The sequence below is a fragment of the Phaseolus vulgaris genome, chromosome 8 (assembly GCF_000499845.2).
Source record: "Phaseolus vulgaris cultivar G19833 chromosome 8, P. vulgaris v2.0, whole genome shotgun sequence".
Lineage (NCBI taxonomy): Eukaryota > Viridiplantae > Streptophyta > Magnoliopsida > Fabales > Fabaceae > Phaseolus > Phaseolus vulgaris.
This window is the reverse complement of record NC_023752.2, coordinates 52739216-52759587: the sequence shown is the minus strand read 5'-3', so window position 1 is coordinate 52759587 and position 20372 is coordinate 52739216. Positions and strand designations below refer to the sequence as shown.

At 31.0% G+C, this 20372-nt stretch overlaps 2 protein-coding genes across 2 annotated transcripts; both read right to left on the bottom strand.

Annotated features, from left to right (window-relative positions):
- Positions 1 to 2950: 2950 nt before the first annotated feature.
- On the bottom strand, positions 2951 to 4643 carry LOC137824477 (copper transport protein ATX1). Its single transcript, XM_068630129.1, has 2 exons — positions 4441 to 4643; positions 2951 to 3428 (listed from the first exon to the last, which is right to left on the bottom strand). Exons 1-2 carry the CDS (start codon positions 4565 to 4567, stop codon positions 3151 to 3153), a joined length of 405 nt encoding a protein of 134 aa, XP_068486230.1. The 5' UTR covers positions 4568 to 4643; the 3' UTR covers positions 2951 to 3150.
- A 5703-nt stretch (positions 4644 to 10346) lies between these two features.
- Positions 10347 to 13104, bottom strand: LOC137826216 (heavy metal-associated isoprenylated plant protein 9-like). The gene is made up of 5 exons (XM_068632102.1): positions 12602 to 13104; positions 12280 to 12469; positions 12015 to 12187; positions 11821 to 11911; positions 10347 to 11041 (listed from the first exon to the last, which is right to left on the bottom strand). Exons 1-5 carry the CDS (start codon positions 12620 to 12622, stop codon positions 10575 to 10577), a joined length of 942 nt encoding a protein of 313 aa, XP_068488203.1. The 5' UTR covers positions 12623 to 13104; the 3' UTR covers positions 10347 to 10574.
- Between the last annotated feature and the right edge of the window lie 7268 nt (positions 13105 to 20372).

Below are 20372 nucleotides of genomic sequence, written 5' to 3'. Positions count from 1 at the left end.
GTTGATACATAATACAACTACGAAATGTCTCACTCTCAAGCACCTATAATTGACTCTCTGTTGTTTTTATTCTTACTACATTATTCTTATTACACGCCACCATCATTAATTAATTGAAATTAATTCATATTTTTTTTTTCAAGGTAGATATGTGATAAGTGTCATTATTCAGTGAAATTTCATGAAAAAGTTAAACATTTATTGATTTTAATTGTTGATTGACTCAACCCTAGTTTGAAAAATTAGAATTTAATAATATATTTTGGAGTTGAGAAATTAATAGAATTATTTATTCCCAATTTTGTGTTATTTTCAGGAATTTAAGGAGAAATGAAACAAAGGGATATATGATGAATAGAGATGTCACTTAGCCTAAGCTCAATTAGGTTAAATAAGAGCGTAAGACAGAGAGAAAAGGGAGAGAGAGGAAACCCTAGAAAGCAATTGTCAAAGAGAAACGTTTTGAATTTATTTCTTTTGCTTTGGTGCATGTAATGACCACCATGAGTGGCTAATTTCTCTCCTTTGGGATTGGATGTAATCATTTAAACTCCTATGTATTGAGGTGATATTTATCTATAACATTATGCTCTTATTTGATATTTTTATTTTCATTTTATGCTTAAACCTTGAATTTTTATTCTTGATTTAAATCTTTGAAATTGATTGGGAAGCATTTATGATGATCTGACTTAAATGAAAATACTTGATGTGTTTTAATTCTAGGAATAAATTATTATTATATATCAAATGTTTTATAAGATCTTTTCTTAATGGTAAGAAATTTTGCTAGATAGTTGAGGAATCAATGATTAGGAGATGATCTTAATAATTTCATATGTGAGGAATCAATATGAATAACTCTTTTTGTTGCATCAATATTAATTAAGTAAGAATGTTATATGTTTTTATTTACCAAAATATAAATGAGTGAGAAAAATTAACTTCAATCCCAAATCTATCAATCAACTTTTCATAATCATTTACTCTATTTTCATTTAATTTACAAGAAAATTTTATTTAAACAATACTCATATACCTTGAAGCATTTTACTGCACACATTTCAATATCTAGTGAATGCTACACATTAAGATTTTAATACAACTGTTCATTGTGGGTTCGATATCCGTCTTTTTAGATAAATTATTACTTTTAACTCGATACTCTTGCCGAATTAGGTAAACAATAGGTTCAAAGTATGTATCTAGATAAAATTGAGAATTTTGTGACTTTTTCTTACCAAACATTATCCCAGACAAATAATGAAAAATCCTTTTTTCCTCTTCTAATACAATTATCTTATCTTGAATATTGATTGAGAAGTTGTTTTGGAGATTTCTCAAAAATTATATTTGGACCAAATAACATTTCTTAAACCAGTTTAATCTACATGTGAATTGTGATAATGAGAGCTAGTTCGATAAAATAATATCTAGCTTAATCTCTAAGTTTTGCTTTTTCCAAACTAAAGTAAGTTTGACCTTTTTCAGGATAAGCATCTTGATGTTCCATGCTTATTTTTCAACTTCTTTTCTACGATTATATAGACACTTCATTCTATTTGCTTTGTTGTTCAACCCCATGATAATGAATTAAGCCATTTTTATCTTATTACATGAATTTCTGACAACCAAAACTATATAGGGGGCAATTCTTTATACCTAAATCTTTCACATAATTACACAAAATGCAATAGAATCTTACATGATTCTTCTAAATCTCACAAAAGCAATTTATTATATAATAAAAAAATATAGTATCCTCTAAAACATGAAAGAGCTAAACAAAGTTTCTACTATGAAAAGTGTGACTAAAAGTAAACTAGAAAAGAAGTTGAATCTGAAAAGGTTGTGGAAGCAAAGGGACGGTTCTTCCTGAGACCACCAAAACTTATGCCATGGCGTGGAAGGAGGCGCTCTGTGACACTTGTCAACACTGTCACATACTTACCTAATATCTCTGTCATAACCACCACCATTATCATCTTTCTTGCTTCTTTTTTTCAACTTGAAATCTCATAACTTCTTAGAGAGAAGCCTTAAGGGTGATGAGAGGTGAGAGAGTTCCTATAAGTAAGGTTCATATTTCACTTGGATTTGCTTGTTACAGTGTGTGGCTTGTGCCAATAGGATTTTGAATTGTGGGGTTGAAGAGTGATACCACAAACACATTTATATTTAAAGCATGAAGGTGAGGCAAAAAAAATTACAATTCTAGCACTTTTTGGTGTAGTTTGTGTGTATACCCAAACAATGAACTTGACACATAATAATTAACATGTTTTACGTGGTAATTACCACAATGGTTAAATAATACGATATATACAATAATTTGACCATATTGAGGCTTTGAGAGACACAATTCTAACATTCACATACTATTTATTTTGGTATGGACTATTCTCTGCTAGTTACATGCAAATGGTAATCGTTATGGGAATACCAAATTTATTTTAAACACATTTTTGTGGGAGACGATTTGGGTTGTCTCATCATAGCTTATTAAGAGCTGATCTAGTCTAAACATACAGTAAAAACATTGGAGGACATGGAGTAGCTTGTAAGTTTTGATCACCAAGTTTTGATAATGGTCAGCTCTTGTTTTTCCAATATACATGGGTTTGGAAGAGCTGGATTTTGAGAGCTTCGATCTTAGATATTTGAATCTCATAAGTCTCATTTAGTGAAAATAATTCATGATTTTAAATGTTGTTGTTACATATAGGAAATGGAATGTAATCATGTTATCATAGTCGAATGACCAAAAGTAAATGATGTGCCAAAGAGATGAATATCAAAGAAATAGATTCATATATTGCACTGGTAACTAAAGTAGTGCAACAAAATGTACCTTCAAGAGAACCTAACTTGCCTCAAACAAGAAGAATACAAATGTAGCATAAGGAGTAAGTGTCTTTTGTCATAACTATAATTTGAAGATGGTCATGAGTTATGACGATTTGATATATCAATTCATCAAGAAAGCAAAATCACAGTACATATAACAGGAAATAGTGCAAAATAAAGATCTCAAAGACTAGGATAAAAATATATATACAATACAAGTGCGATATGGAACTTAACATTTCCATTTCAAAATTTACACTCGTTTCTTTTGGAAACATTTATTTATCCTTTTTTTTAATCATTCTAGAAAGAATATGATCTAGTGAAGACCTTCTTCCATGCTTTCAAACTCAGAGATCGAACCTTGGTTAAAGCTAAAGAGGGTTTAAAATCTTTTTGAGAAAATAGTGACGGTGAAGATAAGGGTGATTGTGATTTATCTAATACAACATTGTCTTCTTGATTCCAAAATCGAGCCTCTTTTCTTTTGCTTCTCACAGTTTCTAGCACATCATTTTTGTTACAAATTCCCCACACAGTCACCTTTTGTTGATAGTAATCCACATTCAGAGAGTATATGCCTGTCAATGTCATTAACAATACAAAAGTTTGTCACTTACCTAAATACTATTTATACAACAAATGTAATAAAATATGAAAAGATAATATGGGATGAATTATTAAGTATATTACAAGTTTATACAAATCATATTACAACACTTACTGATCTTCATGATTAGTATATAAAGAAAGGATTCAAAATGCTTGTTTACTTTCATATGCTAAATATAATTTTACTTATGATTTAACACTTATTGTTAAAGTATAAGAAAAAACACAAGAAAATATAACATCTATGAGAAGTTTTAGTTTTATAAAGGTTGGGAGCATTTCTTAAAAAAGGAAAGTTGGCTATTTTTGTATGGTTTCACCGAAAGTGATATGCATGGATCCAATATTTGAGGTTTAAATTTGATGTATACAACTCCATAAAATTGATAGTGAACAACACAACACCATTTCTTTTTGAGTCAACAAATTTCCAAGTTACAGAAGAAATTGAAAGAAGATATAAATGCATTTCATGGAATAAAAGGAAGAAAACAAAGAAGACCATTTCAATGCTTGTTTTTGTCATTATCCAACAACCAATTTGATAAAAATAAATAAAACCCTTGAGAGATTTCTTTGATTAAAGATCCTTCTCAACTTGTCTTAGCCCACAGCCCATTGAACCAAAAATCAAAGTTGTGAAGCTTGAAAAACCCATCCCAAATTTGACAGCATGTGGCACAGTTTGAACATTCAGAGAGTTAAACATGACTTAAACAACCACCAACCATCATTTTTTCAACACAATATTTTTTTTATAATCAAGAAAACTAGTTGGTATTAGTGTACCAGAGTATATTCCATTAGACAAGGTCCCAAAACTCTATGCAAAATAGAAGACAGAAACAGATAATCTTTTTTAGTAAAATCTCTTTACCTAACTTTAGTATCATTCAATCTAATGACTTATTAACTCTCTTTTTTTATCTAATAATCTAAACAAGGGAAATGGAGTGATTAAGAAGTGTTAGTAAAAATCACCTTTAAGATTGGAGAAGGCTTTCTTTATTTTCTTCTCACATCCATAAGAATACAATGGAACCATCATTTCAACATACTGTGCCTCTACAATGTTCTTGTAAGCTGGGACAATTTGCATGTTGGCCATTCTCACTTCAATTCACACCATCCAATTTCCAATCTCTGTTTTTTTTTTTTCTGGTTGTTTTGTATAATGAATCAATGAGTTTCCAAAGCCTTATATAAAGTGTTTGTTCAGATCATGCATAACTAAACTAATAATCCATTTATTAGATTCTATTCAAAAGAAGCTTTTATTCAATCACTCACCTTTTCTTTCTCTTTCTTTCTTTCTTTTGGTTTACATTATTTTTTTTCCCTTTAGAATTGAGATTTTGTTACTGTGAATGGCTGCATGATGATGATGATTAAGAGGGATGATTAATTAGGGTTTGATTAAGGAAACTGAAATCATGATCATGGTTTTGAATGGGGTATGACATGGATGAGTGCAGAGTTGTGTCAGCAACACTGTGTTGGTTAAACAAAAGTAGATGCATTGCATTCAGCTTTTGTTGTTGGAAATTGGGAAATCTTGAAATTTGGCTCTCACGTGGGTTGTTTTCCTTACCAAAGAAGAGATCAATTCAATTGGAATACTTCCAAATTATTTAATTTTACACTATTCTTTTCAATATTTTTTTAATTAAGGTACTTTCTTCTTTTAACTTTGAACTTTTCATTACTTTTTTTAGTTATGAAATTAATTACTTTTTAATTATATTCTTACTTTTTATTTAAATTTTAATTATTTATTATTACAGTGCAAAATAAAATATTATATAATTATTTTGTTTAGATAAAAAAGTATTAACCTCCTTAGTTTCCAAAAAAACAGAAGAATACTTAAAATGTAATTTTTTTAATCATGGATATTTTATACTATCATTTAAATATAAATTATTAATTAAATATTAAATATATTAAAATAAAAATATTTTTCTTATAAATCATATATATAATTCTTTTATCAGTAAATATTTCTATAGAAATTAAACTCAAAGATTATGAAATTTAATAATAATAATATTAATTTTAAAATTTACATAGATAATTTTGAACTGATTAACCATGTTAAACTTTGACATTAACATTGTATCAAAATAAAAAATTGTAATGAAAAGTATTAAGTGGTTTATATTTTGAATATATGAACTCATACATTTTTAATTTAGTATTGTTTAAAATAATACAAAAACATAATTATTAAATATATTTCGAACTACATAACATTACCCAAGAGTCTTAGTGTGGTGATTAGAGACTCTAACCTTAATTTGAAGGATGTGATTGGTACCTTTCTCAGTTTAAATTATGCAGAAAGGACACTTAAAACAATAAAACCATGTTTATTAATTCCATGCACATGCAATTGTGCTTCCTTGTGATGCAGCACACATATACATAAACCAAAAGGAACTTGCAAACATAATAAAGCATTGCATATTCTAATGCTTGCCTTCATTTTAAATCATAATATTATAGTGTTTGCTAGCTGCTTTTTTATTATTGAGTTAGATGGCTTGCATAAAATTCATGAAACTTTTATTGTTGAACAAAGTTTGCATACAATACTTATATTATTGTTGATATTATTCTTCAATTGAATTTAAATTTTCATTTAATAACTTATATCTATAAAATATATTACATATTACTAAAATCAAACTCTAAATATAATTAGAAAATAACACCAACTATTTTATCCTTTATGATAACCATCCCAAGTTTGGATAAAGTTTCAATTGTTTTATTGTTACATTAATTAGTCTTATATCTAGAAAAAAAAAGTATAGTACACATGCACCCTTTACTTTATTAATTATTTTTTATTGGTATAAAAAAAATAGACTATGATATAAGTACGATCGAAAGTAGTAAACTCCTAAATTCAAATTTTCAATAGAACACGACATTATAGAAAAAGTGTTGTTCGTGTCATCTTGAGTATCAAATCTTCTTTTTTTTCTTTATAACTTTGACGATAAGTAAATTAAGGACACAAAGATGTATTTTCTTTTAAAATTAATGTTCTTACTTGTTTAGGCATGGTGTATGCTTTTCTTCCATGGTTAAGACTTAAGAAGGTAGTGTTTTTTTTTCTTTTAAAAACAACATTAAGATAAAAACATATTTCTACATAAAAATTGTTAAATAACATGTTGGAGATCCCACATCCACTAAAGATAAGGACATTTTTGTATATAAATGGGTACAAACATCACCTTGTGAGCCGGTTTTATGAAGTTGAGTTAGGCTTAAAACCTACTTCTTAACATGGTATCAGAGCCATTTTCGAGTCCATCTTAGCGAGAGCCATTTTCGAGTCCATCTTAGCGAGAGCCATTTTCGAGTCCATCTTAGCGAGAATTTGTTGGATTTATCAGGTCACCCGTTATCGAACCGTTATCGGATCACCCATAACATATATCTCCATACACGAGTTGGTAGCCTTCTCCTAAGGAGTGTGTTGGAGATCCCACCTCGACTAGATATGATGACATTTCATTGAATATAAGTAGGTGCAAGCCTCACTTTATGAACTGGTTTTATGAGGTTGAGTTAGACTTAAAACCCACTTCTTAACATAACAACTAATTTAAAGATAAAAAAAATTAATAAATTATTAATATGGAAAATGGGTCAAATATGTTTTTTTATAAATATTATGAAATTATTTAATTTATAAAAAATTATACACTTTTGGTGTGAATCATTTCTGTTTTTGAGTTGATTCTATTGTAGGGTAACCTCTCTTGTTGATGTTTATTTCCACTTTTGAGAATCCAAAGATATGAGACGAACGACAAAGACACAAATTACAAGCAATTGTCGTGGCTTCAACGTTATATGCTCCCAATGAAACCCTCGTTAATCTCACCATGTGGATTCTATAATTATCATTATCATTATGTTAAATATTTAATTTTCTTTTACTTTCTATAATTTTTTATTCCATTAGAAAACGATTTTCTTAGTCTCAAAATACCTGCGATATCAAGTTTCAACAAATAATAATAATATTAATAACAATAACAATACATGAACTCTGCATTATTATAAATAGAACTTCAGTGAAAGACAGAAATACTATAGTCTGCATATACCTTTAGTGGAACATATTAAATAATATAAAACATAATAATTATATTCCTCACAGAGAACATGGAGAATTTCTGTGTCTCGTTAGGTTTCAGTAGTTGGAGAAATTATTAGCTAGATACAATTCATCACATCATTTCTAAATTATTGTTTCACATGTGTAATTTTTTAAATAATATAAACATTATTTTTTCATCCTACTCCTCATGCAATAAAATAAAACACAATTTTTGAGCAATTTATACACTTTGTAAAACAAAGGAAAATTGGCCACTTTTTTGGGAGCAAAGAAGAAAGAGAAAGTAACTTTTTATTTTATTTTTATGTAAAAGAAAAAAAATCCTTAATTGTATATTTTTATTTAAAATATTTGTGGTATTTTTTTATTTTTTTTTGCATGGAGTAAAAAACATTTAAAAAGTATTTCACTTTGTCCATTTTTTTGTTTCTTTTCCTTCTTAAATGGAACACAAGGCGATCCTTGGGAAGAGGGAATATTTCATAAAAAGTAAAGTAAGCTCCGGCAATGATAGTCCTCAAATTTAACGTTTTTATGGCTTTAATTTTTTTACGAACATATAATATTTTTAAGATATTTTTGTAAAATTTAAATATGAATTTGTAGATGATTGTTAATATCATCTCAGTTTTTATATTTTTCTAACAACACATTTTAATATTTTTTATTACTCAAATTTTTACTCTCTAGGTCACATTATTTCATGGATTTAATAAAATTTAACTAATATTATCCGTACAAGATAACTATTAAATAAAAATTAATTTTTAAAAAAAAAAAAAAATTTTATATTGATTAAATTAGATATTTTAGAGATTAATAAAGTTATTGATATTTAAATTAGTTTCTATTATTATAAATAATTTTTAAATTTATATCTAATTAGTTATAAATAGTAAATAATTATTTTTTATTTCTTTTTACTTAATAATTTTTTAATAGTGTATATTTCGTAATGAAGAAAGAAATGTATGGGAAACACATTAAAAAGAAAAAGATGTTTTTACTTAAAACTGAAGGTCCAATTGTTCTTGATATAAAATCTGAACTTAGGTTAAATAATAAATACCAATGAAAAAACAATTTTAAGTATGCACAAAAATCGAATAAGTCAATTTGAATGATACTTTAACTCTTAAATAAGTAAGAAACACTATAAGAATTTTATTAAATAAAAATCAATTTAAAAAAAAATAATTACTCACTATATTAATTAAATTAAATATTATTTTAGATATAAAAAAAATTACTAGTATTTAAAGTATTTATTATTATTAATAAAATTTATAAACTAATTTCTAAATTAGTATCTAATTAGTTATCAAAGTTTTAACTATTTTAGCTACCAACTATTTCAAAATTAAAGAACATATTTTGTGTTATGAATTTCTAAAAAAGTATACAATATGGACATGACATGGTGAATTGTTACACTTGCCAAGTGTGCACGGAGCTCAAAATTTTGTTGATTTGGATGAGTATCCAATATGATGGTCTATTCAAAATCTATGCCTTTTCTTTTTAAAAAAAACTTTGTTTTGTTGTTCAAACCATACAAATTGATTCCCACTATAATGAAAAAAATCACATAAAATAATTCAAGTTCTGAGTTGAGTTAGTAGATACTAGAATAGATATAGAAATCCCCAAATATATATTTTCAACCTTTGATTAGTAAGAATATTCTCTTCATCCCTTACATTAAGGATAAACTAGAGTGATTTAGAATAGTTAAGATAATATTAGCAAGATTAATAATTGCAATTTGAAGTGTTGTTTGATTTGGAGTTTAATATTTTCATCACAATACTTATATTAAGGATAAACTAGAGTGATTTAGAATAGTTAAGATAATATTAGTAAGATTAATAATTACATCTGAATTATTGTTTTCTTTTTAGAGTTTAATACTCTAATTACAATAATTTTATCTTTAAAAGAAATCTTAGTGATTTAAGAGATGATGATTATAAACTCTTTTTTATTCAACTTTTAAGTAATGTGTAACAATATTGGAAAAGAAAGAAAGAAAAAAGTGAGTAATAAAATTAAAATAGATACTCTTTAATTAATTGAAGAAAAATAGTATAAAAATTATCTTTTTAAATTATTTGATTTAAAAAATATATTTTCACTTTATTATTATTATTGTTATTATTATTTTATTTATTATTTATTTTTATTATGAAATTATTTATTTACTATTAATATCAATCATTTAACATTATTGATATATTTTTATTATGTAACAAAAAGTATTGGTGCTATAATAGAAAAACAAGCATTGGAAGGGAGAATATAATAACATGAAAGACAATTGTTATATCAAAATAAGTAAAAAAAAAAATGTTCAACATATATTATTTTATAATATATAACATATGTTGATTATTTTATATGGCATAACTATTTAGGTTGCATTTTTATAAATAATTTTCCATATTTCTTAATTTTGCACAAAAAATTTAAACTTAAAGTCCTACCAATTTTTTTTATAAAAATATTATTTTCACCCCTCTAACGTTATACCACTCACTTCTACTCTTATACTTTCTTTTTCTCTCTATTTTCAACCCTTCTAACACACGCTAGTATATTAAAGGTAATATGCCAAATTTATAAGATTCCTTTGTATTTAAGTAGGGTCTTATTGGTGGCTTTTATTGTGACATGTTATTGTCATTAATCTCACTTTCATTTGATTAGCATGAAATTATTAACCAATAAAAAAGAAAACAAAAGCAACTAAGAAACATGACTCATATTTCACAACTTTTATACAATGTGTAATAACAATAATAATATATCGTACATACATAAAAAGAAAGAACGATATATCATTAATCAACTTATTACTTTCACTTGGCACCACTTCCTATTAAACAGTTTATAAAAAAATTTCTGAGTGTGGTAAACCACTTTGAACATAGTTGAAGTTCTTGTGATGCAGCATGCATTTGAACCTAGTTGAAGTTCATGTAATGCAGCATGCATTAGGATTTTCATCACTGAAGAGTTGTGGGGCTGGTGTTCGTTCAATGACATAGAGTGGAGGGTATTGATAATAGTACATCATCCTCTTCAAGCCTTCATCATCGATATTATTAGCAGCCACTACCACATTCTCTTCTTTTTTGGCTTCTTCCATGCCTTCTTCACCAACCTTTTCCTCCTTATTCTCACCACCCTCTTCTTTCTTTGCTTCCTCTGCTGGCTTCTCTTCCTCTTTCTTCTCTTCAGGTTTAGTCTCTTCTGCAGCAGGTTTCTCTCCTTCTTTACTCTCTTCTTTCTTTTCTGGTTCTGGTTCCGGTTCTGGCTGGGGAACTATCTTGGCTTGCTTTTTGGTGCGTCTATACACATAATCTACTAGCTTATTTGCATCCATTGTCCCAGTCACAAGAACCTTCCCTGTTGTAAACTCTGTCACTGCTGTTTGAACTCCTACATCAATCCACACAACTTTTTACATTAGATACAAATAGTATGGAGGCAAAAGGATATGATATGGTGCTGTTACTAAAAGGAAAAAGATACCAACAAAGGAAAATATACTAGAATATTTACAACTCTATCATATGTATCACAAATCACTACCATATCAAAACGATTTCTAATTAGTTAGAATATAGAAACTTTTACACCAACTTCTATGCCTATTAATCTCATATAACTAAACAATTTTGTAATGGTCATTCTGTTGTTTTCTTTCTTTTCTTGTATCTTTAAGATGAGCATGTCAACTACAAGAAATGATCACCACTGAAGTACTTTTCCTCTACCTTTAGCTCAAAGCCAAAAGGATAGGGCCAATTTGATGTTGAAGGCTCAGGGTCATCAAGAAAATATGTAGATGAATGGTTTTTTAAATCTATATTTCTTTAGAACATGGTTTATGTGGAGCCATGTATAACATCACCGACCCATTTTCACAAAAGAATGCCGCATTAGAGGGGTACAGCTTGAAGTGCTGCTGATTTGGCAATCTGGATACAATGCATGAAAGATGAATATAGTCATCCTTTATTAGACTACTCTGTAACACATATTTGAAAAATGACTCATGAAGTTTAGTTGTCGCATTCACAGAGACTCTATTTGGCACCACAAGATTTAATAGCAACTGTGTACTTCTTTCCTTTCTTTTTCACCTGTCCTTTGTCAATTACAACCAACAATGAAGCCATCATATTGAAAATTTGAAATCAAGATAAAATTGGTACCTCTCATTTGTAGTATCTTCTTCTTGAGTTGATCAGCACAGGCCTCACAGTGCATGTTCACGTTTAGTTCCAAAGTAACTGGTCCACTAACCTGGAACACCAACAATTCCCTTTGTTAATAATTTTTTCTATGTAACTAGCTTTCCTTTCTTTATTTTGGTCTCAACTAGGAAAAAGAAAAAGTATTGTGATACCTGAGAATTGACAACTTCTGGTATAGGTTCTCCTTCTGCTTCAGGCAATGGAGATATAACACTGGCTCTTCTCTTTGTTTTCTTGGTGATTATGTTGCAGATCGCTTGAGGCTCCACTATACCCTTTATGGTCACTTCATTTTTAGCCATGTCAATTACCACTCCCTCAACTCCTGTTAGAAGATATGTACAAAAGAAAATAATGAGTGAACTCTTATACATGACATTTCGTGGCAAAAGGAAAGAGCATTTAACAGATTCGAACCTCTCATTTTCATAATATATCTCTCAATTTTCTTGGCACATCCGACACAATGCAAGTCCACAAACAGCACACATGGGGAAGGTGGTTTAGGCTCTTCCTTCTTCTCTTCTGCTGGCTTTTCTTCTGGTTTTTCTTCCTTCTTTTCCTCTGCTGGCTTCTCCTCTGGCCTGACTTCAGCCACAGGTTGTTCCTAAACAATATAAAAAGAACCCACCCAATAAATACTAGAACTAATGTAGACCCAGTAATGCCACTATCAGCATGAGAAGAAAAAGTAAAGTATCACTAGGAAATCACAATGCCATAAGGAAGGTTATATCACCTGTTTTGCTTCCTCACCCATTTTCCCTATGAATGGAGAGTGAAATGTCAAATTATTATTCTGATTTTGAAGAAAAGTTGTTGAACATGCAAAAGATGTAGAGGGTTCAACAAGTGGAGAAGTCAGTGATATTATAGGGAGGAAAGGAGAGGGGGCAATGATAGATTGCTAGGGGGTTGATTTGCATATAAAGTTAAACTTGAGTGATTCCTTATCACATGCAGTGCCACTAACTGCAAAAGGAACCTCTTAGCTTAATAATTCTTTTTAGAACTCTTTTCAATCTTCAAGGGTGTGAAGGTTGAAGGGGTGAATCAGTGGAGCAGGCTGAGCACATTTATAGATCAAGGTGGGGTGGAAGGGGATTAATAGTTAGGCCAGGTTGAGGAGAGAAATAAAAAAAAAATTAGAAAGTGAGAGAAAGAGAGCTTTGAAAAATAAATAAAAAATTATGATCCTTCCATAATCCACCGACTGGTAGATTTTTCATGACAAAAAGTGGTGAAGTGTCATTCTGTCAGACATGCATGGTATATGTGTAAGTGTAGGGCCTCAATAGGACAACCTGGAGACCTACCTATGTATGGATCTATAGTCTCACCACCTATTCTAAATCTATCTTATTATTGGCTTTTACTGAGTAAGTACTGTAATTAAATTACTATACTACTTAGCAAATTTCAATGCACCACTCAAGCTAAAATAATTAACCACATGTGAAACTAAGATTCTTTTGTCTATTTGCATTAAGAAAATCTTAATACAGTTGATTAGATTACTCTTAATTAGAAAAGTTGGTACAGTATAATATTATTGAGAGTCTTTATATGCTAACAGCACCAGTTTAAATTATTGACTCGGTTTCAGAGAAATAAAATAAAATTTTGTTCCCTTTATGTTAGTGATGATCATTCACACACATTCAGCATAGACTATAGATTGTTAGTTAAAATTCTTTGGTTTTACCTGTTTTAGATTAAGATACTTTCATCAAAAACAAAAAAAATCATGTAGTTGAACATTTATTGTCCAATCAATGGAAGAACAGTGCGCATAAATCTTACATACTTATTTATCAGAATAGTAGACATAAGCGAATGAATAGAGTATCAATTTGTTCATCAAGTGTTACCTTTAAGTAGTGCATTAAAATAATGAAAATTATATAAATAATCTATTAAGGGTGATGAAGTTGATGATTTATTTGACATTAAATACTTTCCTTCGAGTTATACATGAGTTTGACCATGCATGGATAAATGAGTTGATGAAAGAGTAGGTACCAATCAATAAGCCAGATGTCGTGAATGTAGTCACAGATGCACTGTGATTTCTAAAAAGTTAAAACGAAACTAGCTGATACATTTGCATGTACAAGGATTAGAGCTTAAGCAACGCAATTCTCATTTTCATGAGATGTGATTGGGATGGATGACACATGGGGATCAGAGAAATCTCTCAACATTTTGCGTGTAGAAAACCAGTATAAAAAAGTTGATCCTCCACGTGTACTGTGAGTGGTCTTTCTAGTTTCAATGACAAAGCATTTGTCTGTTACGTATCCTTTTCATTTTCCTGCTTCCATACAAGTTTGGATTGTGGAATTCATTGTTCTTCTTTATCTCTTCTTACCAATCAATCCGGTTTTCCTCTATTGCATGTGGTAACAAACTACTATGTACCAGGAAGTGATGGGCAAGATTTTCCATTGAACATTTGTGTCCTCACCAACTATGCTAACCTGTTGATGGTTAGGTTTGGTAATTTCCTAATCAATTATAGTCCCTTTTTAAGGAAAGGTGAAAACCATCTTTTCTAAACTGAATGGTTCTCAACAGCTTAAAGGAAAAGTTTTTGACTTGATTATTGCTTACTCTTGGGACAAAGAAGAAAGAAGAGCTTCAACTTACTATAGGTGTATGTAGCACCACGTGGAGATGACTCATCTTTCTGCACTAAAAAGCCCACTTCTACGGTTAATTTGGCAAGAGATCTCAGCCTCAAAATCAGAAAGATTAATAAATTCCACCAACCAACACATCTTCTAGCTGGTGCAAAGATAAGCAATGTCACGTCAAATTTCGACTGCAATGTAACCCTTTCATAAACTGAGTTGACGTTTGATGATTAACTTTCTCTCTTTGATATAAACTAAAGGGGAAAAATAAACTTTTGACATGTGGGTGGGTGTCTAAACATTGAAAGAAGGATGATTAAAGGATCCTAATCATGTTATGACTAATTCTATTGTTAGCTTGGCTGGTTAAGAAGAATCTAGAGCTTGCTTAGCTTGATCAGTTAAGCTATTATTCATACCCAACCACCTTTTTCTTTTATTGCCACAAAATATACTTGTATTTTTATATATTACAATTCATAATTATGATATGATTTTGTGACTCTTGGCGTCTTGTCATTTGTTTAACAGAATATTTGCTTTCTAGTCAAGAGTTAGTCAGCTTGTCATGAAACTTTCAGCAAAGGGGAGAACTTCACGTGTCCACTCTGTTATTATTTTTGACTTAAAAGAAGCAATTGCAGGATGACTAAGAAAAAAAATCTGATTTAAGTGGACATCATGAATTGTTGCTATAAGAATCAGCCTCAACTTCAAGTAAGAGTGGACATCATGAATAGTGGCTATCAGATTTTGTTCAATGAATTCTGAAAATTTAATTTCCCCTTTTTAAACTAATAGGTATATGATTAGTAAATAAACTGTCTAGCTAGCTATCCATATCAGATAGCTATCACCATTGAGATATTTCACTGTAGTTAGCAAATTTACAAAATTCTTGCATTATACATCACATAGCAATAAAAGTTAGGTGTCTGTCATTATTTACAAAGCAACCTAGAACATGAAATATACCTACTAACATAGCAAAGCATGCAGAAATCTGCTACTCTGGTTCTCTCACGGATATTTACTTCCTTTTTGGTTTTATTTCTTCTCTCTTTAGTTTTCGGCATGTGAACTTTAAATTGCTTTTAAAGCAAGATCACATGCCAGAAATCTCAACTATCTAAAAATTGAGGTAAGGTACAAATCATTGAACAATGTATGATTGAAGACATGGTACTAACACTTCATATTAATACACAATAAATGTAAAAAACATTATTTAAGAATCTATTATAACATGAAAGCATTGCTGAAAGTTGGCAGCCAATTTGTTTGGTTGTTTACACTCACTGCCAACCCAACAAAAGGCATAAGATATGATGTAGTCAAGATACTGAAGAACATTATACTGTTTCATGTATGAAGGAATGAATTCATTATTTATTATTAGCCTACAAATCGGTTACCGATTTATAACATTTTCATAATGGTTCATGTCAGTTAATTACACACACACTTTTAACATGAATACATTTTCAAATGTAGAGACTACCAATCAAAGATTAGGTACTGATATATGACGATAGAAATTAAGGACATGACACTGTCTGAGTAATGAGTATACCAGTTTGTGATCTGACAGGGATGAGGAAACAGGCCCTTTCTTGTCTTAGAGTACATTCAATATGGTCTACATTTCAAGAATGTCTCACCTTGATATGTCTTGACTGGGGGCAAAAAGAATCCATAGGAGTCAAATTGATGTACGAGTGCAGTGAACGTGTGTGGGAGGGCACGTGTATGTGGGTCACAGCGTTTCTAGAACAACTTCAGTGGGTATAACTAACTCATTTGCATTATTAGACCTAAAATGCAACTTCTTTACAAGGAAATATCTACATCTATATCATCCATAGAACCTTCAATATGTGAAGCAATTATATAACAAGATAAAATGTACTTAACAAACATCAGAGTATTAATGCTCATCTAAAATGAACTCAGCAATGCTCAATGCCGCTAGACCCTGTTGGAAAGACTTCCTCATCAAGAAGATTGAGGGTATAGTAACTAGTTCCCACTTTCTCATTTCTGTTTTCAATTCTAAACAATATTCCAGGAACCACATAATGGAAAAAATTCAAAGTCTTCTTGTGCCATTTATTTCTTTCTTCACTGCCTTCACATTTTCCACATGCAGATTTAAATTTTCCTCTTCTCAGTGTGAAGTATTTTTCTTTCATGTCAACGTATTCATAGCATCTGCTGTCTGCTACCTCTTTTTCTAGTAATTTGCAATCAATATATATATATATATATATATATATTTATAATATAAAACTTGAAGTCGGCTGTCATATATTATGAGATTAAAAGTTGTTCACTTACTCCCTCTAATTGCCTTTAGGGTTAGATTATTGCAGGTTCAGTTTATGGCTTTTGAGTATCAGTACATATTCATTCACAAAAAGAAAAAGAATCAATTTATGGGGAGGGATTGAATCAAGTTACATATCAGTATTTGGATATACACCTACTATAATTTGAGATAAAAGGATTCTATATAATAGCTCACATCAATTGTTACTGATAGAGTCATCAGATTGGTAACAAACAAAAGATAAGACCTATCAAACTAGATTATTTCCAATATCATCTCCATTGCAACTATGATAACATATCATTAATAAAAATATGATTTATATTGTTTCAGATATTATATTTTAAAGATATAAATTGTCACCAAGAACCTATATATTAACCTTTCCTATTACACAAGAAACACTTTAATTCACTCTCACTCTTAGTGTTTATATTTAATTTTGTTGACTGTCTTTCTTATTCACTTATTAACTTGAGTATCATAACATCACTTTCAGGTGGACTCAGAACCGATTTTGTACAATTGTATATGTAGCTCAGTGTAATGAGGTTGCAAGAACACTAGTGAAGATCAATAGATACTGAAATTCCTCATTACGTTTTCAATTTCCAGTAACAATGTATCAAACATTCAGAGTAAGGATTCGGTACATGAAAGACAAATATAGCATCCAAAAGAAAAACAGTAGAAGAAATTCTTAACAGAGAATCTGCAGAGAGGAGAATGTTCCACACTTTTTCTGCCCTCCCTCTCTCCTCTAACGGCCTAAAGGCTATTCCACCAACCAATGGAAATCCTTCAATTTGGAGTTCGTTATTTTGGGCCTCAAGCCTCCCTTGTGATCCATTACCTTTTCCCCCACGTGTTTCTCAACCTTTCTCCCAGATGATGACTCATTTGTCCTTTTCTGTTTTGTTACACTTCCTTCCCCTTTAGGATTACCCTTGTCCTCAAGGTTAAGGTTTGGAAAAGCTTCTAGCAAAACTGCAATGTCTTCCCACAAAATGGACTTTAAGCCTAACTCAACCCCATAGAACCAACTCATGGGGTGAGGTTTGCACCCACTTATATACAACACGATAGGCCCAACAAACACTCGATAGGATAGACTTTAAATGACTCTAATACCATATTACGAAATGGACTTTAAGCCTAATTCAACCCCATAAAACCTGCTCATGGGATGAGGTTTGCACCCACTTATATACAATGAAATATTCTCATCTCTAGTCGATGTGGGATCTCCAACAGATTAAATGACTGGTTGTAGTTCATCATTGGTGAAGGGAAGTGGAATGTGAGGTTGTTTGTGTTCTCCTTTACACAATTTGAGTTGTGAAGCATGAAACACCTGGCCATCTTGAACATGTGCTGCCATAATTGACTAATGAAGATCTTGTCTCTGTCAGACACAATAGTTGCATGAAATCCATGCAGTTTAACTATATTCTTAATGAAAACCTCCACTTGCTTGGTCGTATAATCGCTCTTCGTAGGGAAAAGATGACCATACTTTAGAGGGAGAAGGCCAATGATAATCTATCAGTCACCACCATTATCACTGTAAAACCTTTAGAGGGAGAAGGCCAGTGATAAAATCCATAGCTAAGTCTTTCCAGATTTGCAATGGTTTGGGAAGCGGTTGTAATAGGCCAGCTGGGAAGGTATTTTCAGTTTTTGCTTGTTAACAAATTAGGCACTGCTGGACAAAGTCTTTTACTTCCTTCTGCATTTCATGTCAGTAGTATTGAGCCGAAATTCGAGCCAAAGTTCTAGCCACCCCACCCCAGCATGTCCTCCAAACAAGGACGAATGAAATTCATGCAATATTTACTTTACCAAGGTATGATTGGGAGGTATCACTAATCTGCCTTTCCAGTACAGCAGTTGAGCATGGGCTGAATAATGTGGGTCAGGTGCCTTATTCTACACATACAGTTCCATGATATGGTGCAGTTGAGAGTCTTGTTGTATTGCCTCTTTCAATGCTTGAACAATTTGGAATTTTAGCTCAGACCATGCCAAGAATAGTGACCGTGAAAGGGCATCTGCAGCCACATTTTCTTTTCCAGACTTGTACTCAATGGAAAATATCATATCCTAGCAGCTTATGCAGCCATTTTTGTTGTTCGTGTTTGAATGGCCTGATCAGTGAGTGATTTTAGGCTTCTTTGATCCATTCTGATCACAAACTTATGTCCCAATAAGTAAAACTCTCTCGTATAAGATGAGTGTTGTTGCATCTGAGGGCTCAGTTTTTTTAAAAGAAAGCTATGAGGTGTTGTTATTGACTAAGTACGGCCCCAATACCTACACCCGATGCATCTGTTTCCAGTGTAAAGGTTTTGGATAAATTTGGTAGTTCCAGCACCGGTGCATTGGTAAGCGCCACTTTGAAATCTGGCAGTTACTTTTGGTATGTTCTGTCCAAAGGAATTGTTCCTTCTTTAAGAGGTTAGATAAAGGTGCTGCAATGGAAGTATAGTCTCTAATAAACTTCCTATAATAACCAGTAAGTCCCAATAAGCCTCTCAATTGCTTAAGATTCATCGAACAAGACCATTTTAAACTTTCTTTTGATTCATGGCAACTCCAGTCCCCAATACTGTAAGTAATCAATCTGCTGCAGTCCAAATGAGCATTTGGAAAGTTTGGCATATAACTGATGTTGTTGCAAGAGCTGTAGGACTATCTCTAAGTGTCTCAGATGTGATGACCATGTGGAATTATAGATAAGTATATTATCAAAGAATACAAGAACAAATTTCCTAAAATGGCACCTAAAAATCTCTTTCATGAGGCATTGAAACGTAGTTGGGGCATTTGTGAGCCCAAATGGCATAACCAGCCATTCATAATGACCCTGTGTGTCCTGAATGCAGTTTTGTGCCTATCCTCTTCATTCACCAAAATCTAGTGATGGCCAGTTCGTAAATCCAATTTCGAGAAGTATGTAGCTCCATATAATTCATCAATTAGCTCATCAACAGTGGAAATAGGAAAATTATCCTTGATTGTGATGGCGTTTAAGGCTCTATAATCCGAGCAAAATTTCCATGTACCATCCTTCTTTTTGACAAGAATGATTGGGAGGAGAAAGGGCTTATGCTCGGCTCAATGATTCCTGTTGTAGCATGTCAGCTATCATTCTTTCTATTTGATCCTTCCGAATGGCAATTGTTCAGCCTCAAAATTTTTGGCTAAGAAGAAGATAGACAAATGATAGAGCTTTAATGAAGAGATTGTAGAGTCTTTTTCATCTTCTTAGCCTTGTAAAGATTGAATAAAGTAGTTAGGAAGTATTGGACTTTATATTTTGGACCAAAGTAGAGTAGGATACAAATAGAAAAGAAAGTAGAGTGTAAAATAATAAAAGAGGGGTGCAAATAGAGATGTAGGCAAAGAAATCATGAGAATCCACATGTCCTCTCCAAGAGAGGATTTTACTCCAATGAAGGCATGTCACTTGTCACTCTCACAATGAAGAAGATTTGCACTAATAAGGATGTGACACTTATCACACCCTCATTTGAGAGGTTTTG

Excerpts from the sequence above, each read along its gene's own strand:
- LOC137824477 (XM_068630129.1), bottom strand. The coding sequence starts at position 4,567 with ATGGCCAACATGCAAATTGTCCCAGCTTACAAGAACATTGTAGAGGCA. Across the intron at positions 3,429-4,440 it reads AGCCTTCTCCAATCTTAAAG|GCATATACTCTCTGAATGTG; the intron begins GTGATTTTTACT and ends TGACATTGACAG.
- LOC137826216 (XM_068632102.1), bottom strand. The coding sequence starts at position 12,622 with ATGGGTGAGGAAGCAAAACAG. Across the intron at positions 12,470-12,601 it reads TGGGTGAGGAAGCAAAACAG|GAACAACCTGTGGCTGAAGT; the intron begins GTGATATAACCT and ends TATATTGTTTAG. Across the intron at positions 11,042-11,820 it reads GAAGATACTACAAATGAGAG|GAGTTCAAACAGCAGTGACA; the intron begins GTACCAATTTTA and ends GGATTGATGTAG.